General features: G+C 43.1%; 1 protein-coding gene across 1 annotated transcript in view; it reads right to left on the bottom strand.

The window, feature by feature from the left end:
* Window positions 1-252: 252 nt before the first annotated feature.
* The window catches only part of XYLT1 (xylosyltransferase 1), a 193,993-nt gene continuing 181,286 nt past the window's right edge, over window positions 253-12,959 (bottom strand). Inside the window, exons 11-12 of the mRNA XM_080619390.1 lie at window positions 8,605-8,938; window positions 253-857 (exon numbers count right to left, since the gene is read on the bottom strand). Coding sequence (XP_080475516.1) covers window positions 535-857; window positions 8,605-8,938 — 657 coding nt within the window. The 3' untranslated portion in view covers window positions 253-534. The remainder of the gene's footprint in view (window positions 858-8,604; window positions 8,939-12,959) is intronic.

Consider the following 12,959-nt stretch of genomic DNA (forward strand, 5'->3'; position numbering starts at 1 on the left):
AGAATTACTTTGTTATTGAAGAAAATAGAGTGAGGGTGTACCATAATTAATCCAGGCTCTGTGAGGTAATGCGGCCATACAGGCTCTAGCCTGCAGTAACCGACCTCCCCAGTGTAAGTAGAGGCGGAATTTGCTGTGATTTACTCATGGTAGCAAAATAAGGAAAGCCTATGAAACAGCAGAGGTACAGACAAATTTATTCTTAAAAAACACTGTGAGCAGCTGCTCCTTCACTGCCCTCTCCATGGCTCGGTGCTAGTTTGGAAACCCGCAGAGGCAGCGGGTGCAGCCAGGGCCCCACGGGACAGGAGGACCTGCAGGAGAAGCGGAGCTGCTCCCACTGCTGATGGAGAGGGCAGTGCCAAAGGCCTTGTCAGAACTCTTTTTTTTTTCTTTTTTAAATGAATTATATTGCAGTAAGTAACAAAAATGTAAAATGTTCCCTTAGATTGCTGAAATGTGGTGCGGGATTCACATACGAGCAAGGTTAAATTCCCTTTTAAAATCCTATGCTGGAGGACTGCGTACCGGATGCTACCTCAAGCGACCGTCAGGTTTGACAGGGCCCAGCTCAGATTTGGGGTCCGGGCTCAGGGAGCTCCAGGCTGTCTGAGCACAGCCCTGCATGACTGGGCACGCAGTGGGGCCAGTGCTGCAGATGTCCACGGCCGACCAGACGCTGCCCACCAGAGAGTCCACCCAGGCGTCCAGCCGAGCGCCCACCAGCCCCGCATTCCTCTTGGCCTGGTCCACGTGGGCAGCATTGATGGGGATATTCAGGACGGGGTTCAAGCCCTGGAAGCTCTGCTCCATGTATGCGTTCTTTGGAGGCCCGCTGTGATACTTCATGGCTTCCTCTGGAAAAGCAGAAATAAACCCAAAAGTTAGCGCATTAAAAAACAAACCTCTAAACCTTCAGGATCTAATGGTACAGCAAACAAAAAGGCAACAGTTAGTGGTGTGCTACAGTTCACTTCCCCAGAATGGAGGACACCCTGCATCCTGAGGATGACTGGCTGTGCTCAGCTCTTCAGCTTGTGCTCACCACTATAAGCTCTACTCATGGGATGCTAACCCTGCAACGCTGTGTTAGCACAGAGGCTGAAAGCAGCATTGTCCTTATTACCATCACATACAACCAGCATGCCCAGAGCTGTTCTGCACAGCACAAGACAGCAGGCTCATCTCAAGGGTATCTCAGTTACAAGCCCCTGTCTGTATCTCAAGCCTGATCAATGTGCAGCTCTTTGGGATAAACCCATTTTGCATTCAGGAGAAACTAATTTTGCCTCTTTCACCACAAAACAAGCCTGGGAGATAAAGTCCGTGCAGCTGAAGTCACCCCTGTGGGCACCCAGGGAAGGCTGTGCTTTGAAGTTAGGGAACAGTTCAAGGATGCTCAGTGTGAGAAGGCTGCAGACTCTCATCAGACTGGTAAGTGCTGTCATTGGTTTGTCTAGGAGCCAAGATCTCATCCTAGTTTTGATTCTGAACTGATGAACTTTGCCCTGCTGTGGAAAGTCACAACATTTGTTAGCTCAGTCAGCCCCCAAAAACCAGGTGGTGCCATTCCTGGCACAGGAAGGACACCACCATGACTTTGGACAGACTCAACCCATAATGAAGTATTTGTAGCCCCAGCATCATTCCTCAAAGTGCTCCAGTCTTGCAGGGGACGTATTCTGTCATGACAATTCTATTTCAAGCTCTCGTGCCAAATAATGGATCACAACCATTTCCTAATGACGCTTTCCTTTGCATTGTGGTTGCTTTCCTTACAATAACTCTTCTAGCTCAGCAAAATGCAGTACCTTGCCCCATTAATGTAATACTGCAGTAAAAATCATTGCCAGGCTGTGACAATGCCTTCAAACAACTTGAATTGGACACGGTGGGTCAGACTGCTCTCCTCTAAGGTTGGCTGACTTCTTCAGGTCTGTGAGTGGGCCAAGGGGCTGCTCATAAAATCAGTGTGGGACTGGGTGCCTCTTGGGGGTAAATGTTCAACCATTTCTTTCTGTTTTGGGCTGACTTCCCCAGCATCCTTGCTCTGGCAGCACAGAGGACAGGTTCATCTCTGCCAACATACACACTGTCTAGAACACAAAATGGGCCCATTCAGGGTGCTCCAGGCTAGGAAAGTCACCGCGCTCAGATAGCATTTAGGGGCCAGGAATTACATATTCACAGCTACAATTCCTTCCACATGTCCTTGCTGCTCACATTGCAGCCTGACACTGAGCCCTTTCTTCCACACAGAGGTCAGCATCTCAAGCACTAGCAATAAATCAGTACATTTATTTAGAGGGAAAGGGGACATTTAATTGAAGTTTTGCTGTTAAATTTGCAATGTCTTTAATGTCAAATACTGTGCAAGTCCATTACTTCAAAACCCCAATTCAATTAGTTCAGCATATTCCCATCACCATTATGCATCACTTACTTAACTGTTCTACATTCCTCTAATCCCCTCTTTTTATTCTAAATGGTAAATATCCACAATAACCTCTAGTCAAACTGAGTTTATCCCATGCACATGTGTCAGAAGTGTGCTCTGCCAGAGCACTGCAGTTTAAGAAACAGAACAAGTACACATGATTAAATTTCCTCCTTTGGAAGTAATTAAATATGGAAGATTGTTTGTCAACATATTAATTAAATAGGAACATTCTAAGTAAAAATCCCCAAACAAATAAGAGTTGGCATTGCTAGCAGGATTATCTGATTGAAACAGGCAATTCAGAGAGCTTGTTGAATTACAGCCTGTTGTGCATGTGTTTAGTGCATAAAACGAGAGATCTTTTTCCAGACAAATAACAGGATGAAATGGAAGTTGTTCTTCTCTCTGGCTTAGCTTCACACATGTCCCATGCTTCAGGACTTGGTGGATTATCAGGACCGGAAGGAATGAAACCTACAGAAACTACCCTGTGCTTGGCAATGCAGCGGGAGATCATCATCTCTGAACCTGTGTTCCTTAAGATCAGTGGGGCTGCTTTTGCTAAAGGTGATAACCTCAGCATCTTCATCACATTCAAATTCCTCCTCTCTGCTATTGCTGTAATTGTGCCAGACACCCTGTGCTTCTCCCACCAACACACACCACTGCTGTGTTCAGCACCGCTAAGTGACCGCCCCGTGTTCTGCTCCAGACTTGGCTGTGCTGCAAAGGCCTGCAGCAGGTACAAGAGAGTGGAATGGGACTGAGAAACGTTTTTGAAAAGCCACACACAAATATCAGCAGATAGGAAAAGCCAAGAGTGCTGAGCAGTAGTACTAAGGGGCACAAAACACTGTGGCTTCCAGTGTGTTACAGGGTACCACTGCCCACATGCTTCTCCCATGTGATGAAACCCTGACAAGGTACTGCAAGGAGATTGTTTGGCCCACAACAGAATGAACACTCCAAGTTAGGTGTCTGTATGTCTTACAAAGAGCTGCGTAACAACAATATGAATGCAGAGCTATGTGTACTATCAATTGAAAAGCTGAGGATTCTACCCAGAACCCTCTCCTGGAGCCTCCAAGTCTGTGTTAAAAAGTTGTCAGGAGAAAGCAAGGATACAGTTTACACAAGCCATGGCAGATGTGGGCTATTTCTCTTTGCATTAAAGGAAAAATGACAAAGATACAATCATGACTAACTTAATTACTGGGTTTTCCTGAAAAAAAGTTGTTCTTGTCCCCCAGTTTTGTTTGCTTTTCACTCTGAGAGGGCACTTCATTTCTCAACTGACTTCTACTGTAACTTCTTTGGGCTATATACACAGCCTATAGTCAGCCACACATGCTGGGATATCAGCATTTCTGTGTGGGTTTGCTCTTCATCTTGCAGAAAAAAACAAATGAGTTTAGACAGAGAGTGGGCTAAAGAATGAAAAATGTGGTTACCTCGGTACACATGAAGGCACTAGACCTGTGTTTTTTTCAAAGCAGCACAGAATGTACAGCTCTATTTCCTTACTTGAATTGTGCTGAAACCCTCTGGCAAACAGGTAATTTTTTATTGACATTTTGTTTGTTTTCTCTTGCAGCCAACAAGACAGTGCTGCATTTGCTCATTGTGAAGCTAATCGACTCCTTGTCAACTGGATCTGAACTAAATTGCAAAGCAAATCCCCGTCTTCAGGGTTTTTCTTGGAATGACGATTCCAGGGCATGTCTACTCTGCTGCAGTCCTGCACTTGCCTGCTGCTATTGCTGCATTTATCAACAACATGTCATGTTACCTCTGGTTAATTTAAAGAAATCACAGCAATTCTGACACATGTTGCCACCCACTTTATAATCTGTATAGATGCAATTAGAATTGATTGAGCCACTGCAAACAACCAACGGCAAAACAAAGGTTTCCCAGTATATACTTAATTAAGATGATCTATAAATATGGATTAGGTTAAAAGGCCTTTGAGATGTGTGCATGCACTGTGGTATGTCTGCTGATGCCAACAAGCCTTTCAAAGAGGTGGCTGCAGTTGGAGGGCAGAGGGACCAGAAGCTGGTGGTTAAGGTCCCTGGCCTGTTGTGGAGCAACAGAGATCAGAAGCCACATGTCCAGGGCATGTGATCAAGCTAGGAACTGAACACGAAAGGTCTCAGTTGAGGCAAAGAAGGAGGATGGTTTTCTTACTGCCCTCCTTGTTTGAAGGAAGAAGGCTTTTATTCATTTATTTATTTATTTTCATTCCTGTTTAGTATCAGCTTGAGGATTGGGACTTTTTCTACCCCAGAAGTGAATCTGCCCACTGGCTCACACTGATCTATTCAACTTTAATGAAACAAGTACTATACGTTAAATGCATGACAATGCATTATCAACACTCCAGCTGGGAGAGCACTGTGGAAACTTTGCCATGAATATAAACTCAAATTTAAAAATTAAATTGCTTTGGCTTTTTCTCTGCCCCCTTTAGTGCCCCTGGGAGACGTGTGTGATCAGACTTGGCATGGCTGCTTCACGTGGACTCTGCAGAGCACAAAAGGGTGGGAAATTAGGATGATGTTTTCTTAGGAATTAAAATCTACCTGGTACCTTGGACTACAGTCTGTGAACTGCTGGCTAAATGCTCTGAATTATAACTGTTCTTTGGCTCTGCTTCTCCAGTCCCTACACAGGGGACCTGGACATCTGGCCTCAAGTCTCCAAACTGTGCTTAAATTCAGGCTGCCTAAAGCTGACAGCAAGAAACCTCCATTCCTGTCCATTATCACTGCTAGTGATCTACTGATCTCACTGTTTTGTGTCCTCCTTGTTATACTCCCTCTCCATCTTGGCACATGTTAATCCTAGGGAATCCTGCTGGTCCTCCAATGTCCTTACAATAAGCACAGAGTACTTGGCTTTAACACACTCAGCCATATGGTGAGAAACTTAAAATCGCCACTCAGAAGAAGAATAAAAGAGAATCTGTCTGTGCAGGACATAGGGGGAAAGATACACTGGTGGAGCAAGTGAACCCAAGTCTCCAAATGATTCATCTCACAAATTCATTTAATTTTCCTTTTTTCTTTTTAATTTCTCCAACCATGCAAACTTGAAGGCACTCTCAAGCCAGAGGATCTGCTGGAGGCAGGGCTGATCAGTGACACAACTCAAACCAGAGAAAAGACAAAGATTTGGATGACTGGAGGGGGAAGAGGAGCGAGAAAGAATAAGTAACTTTAGATTACAGACTTTCCACTGAAATAGCTTTGGAAGCATTGTTTACAGTGGAAATACCCCAACCTCCCAGCCTACTCAGTAATTCCATGTAAGATCTGATCTCTTATAGATCCAGGTTTTGAAAAGGTCAATGAATCTGTGTTTCTAAAACAATTTACATTCTGTTAGTTACGCACATCTGGACACAGTATCAAAGAAAAAACCTGTTCTTGATTTCCCTTGACGGGGACTTGAGACCAAAATTAATACATAAATGGGAATAGAAAAATGAATAAACTGGCTGCATATTCTGGTTTTAATAACTGATAAAACATCTGGTAATAGCTGGTAATTCTGAATTGTAATAATGAATTTTGAGTCATGATACAGGAACAAACATGTTTCGCTTTGAGTATTCGAAAGACAGGCACGTGGCTCCCTTCGTGATGCAACTTTTCCTTGTTTTGCTGAAATGATGTGTAGGTAAGTAATGATTTAGGAAATAGAGATTGTTGTCATGTCCATGCTCTCAAGATACAAGATTTTAGTGGCAGCTGTGACACTGCCAGGTTTGTGTAAATGGTTTTTAGAATGACACAAATCACAAGACTGCAAGCGCATTTTTATGTGTTTAGCTGCATGGGCTCCAGTTTCTGCATGTGGAGTCCATGAGACAGAGCAGGAAGAATCATTATCAAACAAATGACATGCAAAGTGGTAAGAAATGTATCAGTCATTCAGAAAGCTTCTGGAGTAGCAAATTACTTTTCAGGGTAATCTTTCTGACAAGAGCTATAGCATTTTTTTTCTCCTTTTATTGGCGGGGGCTGTGCAGTGAGGGAGGACGGTTGGAAGAACAACATTTTAAAGAAATCCCTACTAAAACACATTCCCCCCTTCTGCTGACAACTCCTGGCTAAGTCTGATGCATGGGTTTTTTTGCATTGTTAAGACAAGACAATACTACTATTCCTTCATTTTACAAGATTTTTGGCAGGTTTTGCATTGTTTACAACAGTAACAGAAACTGTTCTTTCAGAAGTTCTAATTCTTCTGCCATACTCTCACAATGCCTTTATTTGGCAGAGCAAAATATATTTAAATAATAAAGTGGTAACAAAATGACAAAAGCTGGAAATCAAAGCTGAAAGACAATTGCCTGCACAGAGCACAGTAGCGTCACTGAGACAGAAAGCCTTCAAAAACCCGAACAACAAGAATTTGCATTGTAAATACAATTCTAACTACAGTGGAGTGTCACTGTCTGCCCCTGTAATTAATTTTCTTCTTTACCTTCATGCCTCAGACATCTGGAGATTATACATTGCATCACCAGTAGCAAATCACTCCTTAGGCTTGTTCCTAGGTAGTATTGTTCCCAAGCTTTGTATTTCATTCCTGCAGTAACTTCTAGTTACCGTATGAATGAACAGGGCTCTTGAACAAAAAATACGAGCCAGAACTTCTCCCAGTTTATCAATGGGCAATATGGAAATTCAGAGTTTGGAGCAGAGGGAGTTTTGCCTTACACCATAAAGTGTGGGCTCATGGTCAAGTCTGAGATACGTCTAACTGCCATTGGGCTCTCACATTATAGGGAAAGACAGCAAGGTTGCTGGCTACATGCCACATTCTCCATCGAATTTATGCCTTAATTGTTAAATTACAAAAGAACATGGAATTCATTAATTTCCAGTCAGTAGCAGCTGTGTTTAGAAGTAGGTTGAAGTTTGAACTTTAAAAATGTATTCCTTCTACACATGGTGCTTCTTTACAATTTATCATTGCCTATTAGCTAATAACAGCAGCAGGTTGTTGATGGTTCAGTTTCTGCTTAAGAAATGATGCCACCAAATGTCAGAAGAAGAAATCAGTAAGTTAGCTCTTCTGCTGAGACATGTAGAATCAAGCTCCTGTTGAGCAAGATAAGGGCTGCATTAGCTCTCAGCAGTTGTCTGGTGCTGTTTGCATTACAGAAGCAGCACGTTGTGCTGAAAGGTAAGTGCCTGACTCAGTTTATTTGCCTCCTTGTCAGGAATTAAAACTTCTGAAACCTTAATAGGATCATTCATGGATCGAGCAAATTTAAGATGTCAAAATTTATGAATATTAATACTGGACAGATGGAAGCACTCTAAGAAGAATAGTAAAGATATTCATAGCAACAAACTTGTTTTGATCTTACTGAATAAGAGAACAGGTGTGGCTACAAAGCGTTCTCTCTTGTCTCAGTGTCCTCAGCACTGGCTGAAGACCCAAGTGCTTGGCAGCGCCTATGCCACTGTGCACTGCTGCTGGGAGCCTGCAGACATGAGCAGCCCGGGAATGGCCTGGGTGGCTGATGGCTGCTGTGGCAGGGGAGGAAATGGTTGCTTTCTGAAAACCTGTCAGTGTGGGTCTGATACTTACCGGGATCATGGCATCCATAGGTATTATACACAGCCACTTGGCATGTGCTGAATGGGTTTTGGCAGGTATCGAGCCTGCACCTGATAATGTGTCAGGTGAGCTCTGGCTGAGGTTGATTTCTTCCAATTCAGCATTTTGTGTATTAATGCTTTTATGGTTAAACACACAGATTTTGTCAAGATAACAGTTTCAACGTCTGTAACTCTTTATGAGCAAATGTGAATGAAAAGCAGCAGAGAAAGGTCCATTTTTCTTTCTATTTCTAAATGATGGCTTTACAATAGCTGTTAGATTATTGAGAGTCTGAAGTTCTCTGGATTCGGAACTGTGCATATTTAAAAGATAAAAATAGCCTTTTGTTCGAAGTGGCTGTGTTTTACAGACTGGATACAGCCTGTGCCTTGTCTTAGTGCAACAATTTTTTCTGATTTAGTATCTATAAATTTCCTTTCTTTTCTCCCTTTCCAATACAGTGCTACTTCATTTTTAACAGCCACACTTACAGTGAATACAGACAGAAGAACTGCATTGCTCATGTACCAAATAAAACTTACCTTGCTTGATAGGTTGCTGGTTAGAGAAGGTGAGAGGAGTAACAAGGAATTTGGTTTCAGCTACCTGTACCCAGTGGTGCAGAATTTTTATCGTCCAAACACCGGGTCGCAGGGGCAAATTCAAAGGAGGTTTGTAGTGAGTAAATTCAGCACTGGATTCAATCAGAATATCATACGTTGCTGCAATTACATTAACGGGGTCCACCCAAATTACAGTAACGGTGACATTGGGGCCTTTTCCCCATTTCTGCATCCCAACTGGCTCATCTGTTGGGCCGAGGAGTCCTCCAAAATTCCGGAAAAGCCTCTCCTTGGCGTCCCATTCGGTGCCAATCTGAAATCACAGACCACACTGCTGGTAAGCAATCTTAAATAATCTCTGTAAGCATCTAGATGCTTAGGTCAAACAAGGGCTCTCAAGACACACAAATATCTCTTTAATGACATGAGTTACACATGCATATAAAGGCTGATGGCAACATGACCTATGATCACAATGTGTACACAAACTGTGAGACAACCTTGATTGCAAGGCTTATTTTTTGGGGCCAAGTGTCTACTTTTGACTGACATAAAGGTTTTCCTTATCTTAAGAGTGATATAACATGCTATAGCAGCTCTCCTTCTCCTCCACATGGAAGCAGTCAGATAAATGACCAAGACCAGTGACAGAACGCAGGCTGTGCACAGAAAAAAATATAACCCATCTCCTACCAGGTTATGAAAATGATATATATTATACATTGAGAGATGGACCCTGCAATAGAGACCTACACAGTTACTGCTAAGACCAAGGAAAGGGCTTTTGTGGACTTCAGGACAAGTCACATCAGGTCCTTTACTATGATCTATCCATTGATGTGTCATTGCACTCCCTTCCTGCCTGATGTGGGAAGTTATTTCTGGTAAACTCTTTTTTACTGTCATAACAGTGACATTGTTTTTTTGTTTATTCACTAACTAACAGTAAAGCAGCTGATTCACAATCTAGTGTAAATATTTAATGGACCTTTCTTATTTCCTAGCAGCTTTTGTATTTCAATGCTCTTTATCTGAATTTTAATGGTTAACCCACAGGATGATACAAACCACAAGCTGTTGCCATTAACACTTGTGCACTACTGAAAATACACATCTCTGAACAGATAGCATAAAATGTAGTAACTGGCCTTCTTTGGCCAACTGAAAGACTTTTTACTATCCCAGCACTATATCAACCATGTCCTTATGAAGCTGACTGTTAATGAACCACTTCCATCAATTCTCAAGAAGACAACCTGGTGGACTGCAGTACTGAAGGCTGCATATCTGCTTTTGGAGGAAGTGCCCACCTTGCCTGTCCCAAGAGTTCCTGTTCCCATGATCTCAAATCAAAAGTGGTCAATATCAAACACAACAAGATTTGAGGAACCCCATCTGAAGTGAAGAACAGGAGAAACCCTTGGATTGTTTTGGCAAGCAACCATTTGACATCATTCCTTGGAGAGACACACAGATGTTTTGGCCATCCTGGTACTGAAACCCCTCATAGCCCTCCAGGTCTTCTTTGGCCTTAATCTCCAAACAAACAGTGTAGATTACTTAACAGTTGATTTGTCCCCAGTACAGAAACCATGGATTCTCTCAAGCAGTCTCCCGAGGCCCACGCACACACAGATAGGATCCCCTCTTTCAGCATATGTGGATATTGAAGATTTCCCCAACACAGAACTGTCCTTGTCCCTAATCTTCACCTTACACAGGCATGGTCAGAACCTGGTTTCCTAAGAGCATTACAAATAATTATAGCTTATTTGCTTCAGAGATTTTTCTTCTAGATTTCATCTCATTTCACGAGAGTAAGTGGTTCCAATATAATGCCAAAATCCTCCCAAATCCCTAAACCAGAACAATTACTTGATGCCTATTACTCCTGGTAACTGTACTGGAAACTGTCCAGTCCCCAGTGCCTTCTAAATAATCACTGTGGTTGGCAGACAAATTACAGGAGGACTGCAAGCAAAAGGCTACAAGGCCAGTGGAATAAAACCTGACCATCCTAAATCCATCTGTCATCAGATGAATTCTTTTTACTGGACTATGACACTGCAGAATATGATACAAAATAAGCCTTCCACTACTCTGCAATCAACACAGCAGAATCGCTGGTATTTCAGAGGTATTTCACCTAGCACACCAGCTAATCAAACTAGACAGTGTAGCTCAGATATCAGACCCAAGCATCAAGTGCCTGGAGGAGCTGTCAGTGTGTACCCTCCTGACAAGACTGACTGAATAAGTATGGAAATAAGCTGAGAAAGAAAATTTCCTGACCAGATCTTATTATCTACTCCACCAACCCTCACTGAGTGCAGCCATGTTACACCTACCAGAGCTCAAGGGACCTGGAAATAATAAAGCCACAACTGGTGACACAAACATACACCCTCCTGAGCAAAGAAAAGCCTGTAAGGAAGCACTTTCCACCACATTCAGTATTTTTTACTTAAGAATTCATTGAAGAAAGCTTACTTCAACCTCAGAAATTAAGCATTCATCCCTGGCATCTCACTATTTCTCTCTCTTTAAGTCTCTCATCCCTGGCAAAAGAAATCAGGAAGTTAAAATCCTCACGCTTCCACCTCCAGGTGACATTGCTCAATACTAGGCTGCACAAAAGATGTTGAGATGTGTTCACATGTGCAAAGGTTTATTAGAGAACTCTGCAGAAAAGCAAAGATTGTTTTGGGGGAAAGCTTGTACAGAATTGTTGGCTGATTGTTAAGCTTTGTGCAGGCATGTTATTCCCTAATGTAAACCAAAAGTTACAAAGAGCAGGAGAAGAGGGGAAGGGACAATTCTCATGCTGATGGCAATCAATTCCCATGAGAGCCTATCAGGGTGTGCAGGTCCACTGAAACAGCAGCACAAAACCAACAAGGAGAAAATACTGTCCCAGAGTAGGTCCTCAGCATTGTAAAGGCAAAGCATCCAACACCCTGCACCACCCTGCACACCCAGAGCACAGCTCTGACCCAGACAAGGTGCTGACCCTGCCTGGGGATGTGCACCAGAGGCAACTTTGGGAAGGCGCAGGCAGGGAGCTGCACACATCTATTTACATCTGCCTTTTTTGTCTAGTTTCCAGCTGGGACACACCTTCCCATGGTGCACAGCTTACAGGACGAGCTGGGTCTAGAAGCACAGTATTTTAAAGGGAATTTTACCTAAACCACTAGTTAGCGGTTTATACTTCTGCCCTTGAACTCTACACGGCTGAGCTACCTGTACCAAGATGTCTGATTTTACAGGCCAAGAGATACTATGGTCCTATAGTATTTTTCATAGCCCCCGAAAACATCGTAAGTAGGCTTTCAGTTTCAAATGGAAAACACAAAGCATGGGATGGAATCAAGCAGTAATGAATATCTGATAAATTATGAAGGGATGTGGCACAGAAACTGACATTTTCCACATCATTATTTTAATCACCATTATTTTGGGCTTTGAGAGCAGGCACTGTGCCCATGATACGTTTGGAAAGCTGGAACTCTCTCATTGGCTTAAAACTTCTGTTTCTATCTCTGTTCAGTCCCAAGATAAAATTTTCCCAAGATAAATTATGCCTTGATTATGGGTTTGTGTCTCATTGCTCACCACAAACAGGACCATTAGGTTCACACAATGCACACTAATTGCCTGCCACCTAGTTTATTTTATTCTCTGTGATGAATCACAAGTCTTAACAAGACCAGAAATGAACTTAGCGTTCAGCTGATATACGGTGAGCTGAGACTTTTAGTACTGTACAGCAAATCAATCTTCCGCTCTCCACGTGCAAGCTGCATGAACCCAAGCTGGTAGGATACATACTGTGTGCATTGTGCACGAGCCAATTTTAGGAGGTGTGGGAGTTTCATGCTTGGAAATCATCTCCCTTGAATCCCCTGTAAGTTTGTTTTCTTTCACACACAGTGCAGGAGCTGTGTGCCAGTGACAGGCTATCATTGGCCCCACTAGCTGTCAGGCAACCCATCCGGCTGAGGTTTTTTCCCACTTGTCTTCACATGGTGTATGGTGAAACCTGCTACTCGGGAAGCAAAGTCTGAGAAGCAAAGCAAAAGAGCAGAGGGCAGGAAGGCTGACTGGAGAGATCTTGTCATCTCCGCTACAGTGTTGTGCATCAGGGTCATAAATACACCCAGGAGCACATTCAGTGCAGCACATTTGTGCTCTTCTTGCTAGCTCTGTTGGTGTGAGCTGGGAGAGGGAAGGAAGCTCCCAGCTACAAGGGCCCCATTCAGCTTTAAATTTCTGCCAGATCATGGGGTGAAAATCATTAAAGAACCAGCAGCTGAATGTCCCAGTAAGCACGA

The sequence above is a fragment of the Psittacula echo genome, assembly GCF_963264785.1.
Source record: "Psittacula echo genome assembly, chromosome: 5".
In the NCBI taxonomy this organism is placed as follows: domain Eukaryota; kingdom Metazoa; phylum Chordata; class Aves; order Psittaciformes; family Psittacidae; genus Psittacula; species Psittacula echo.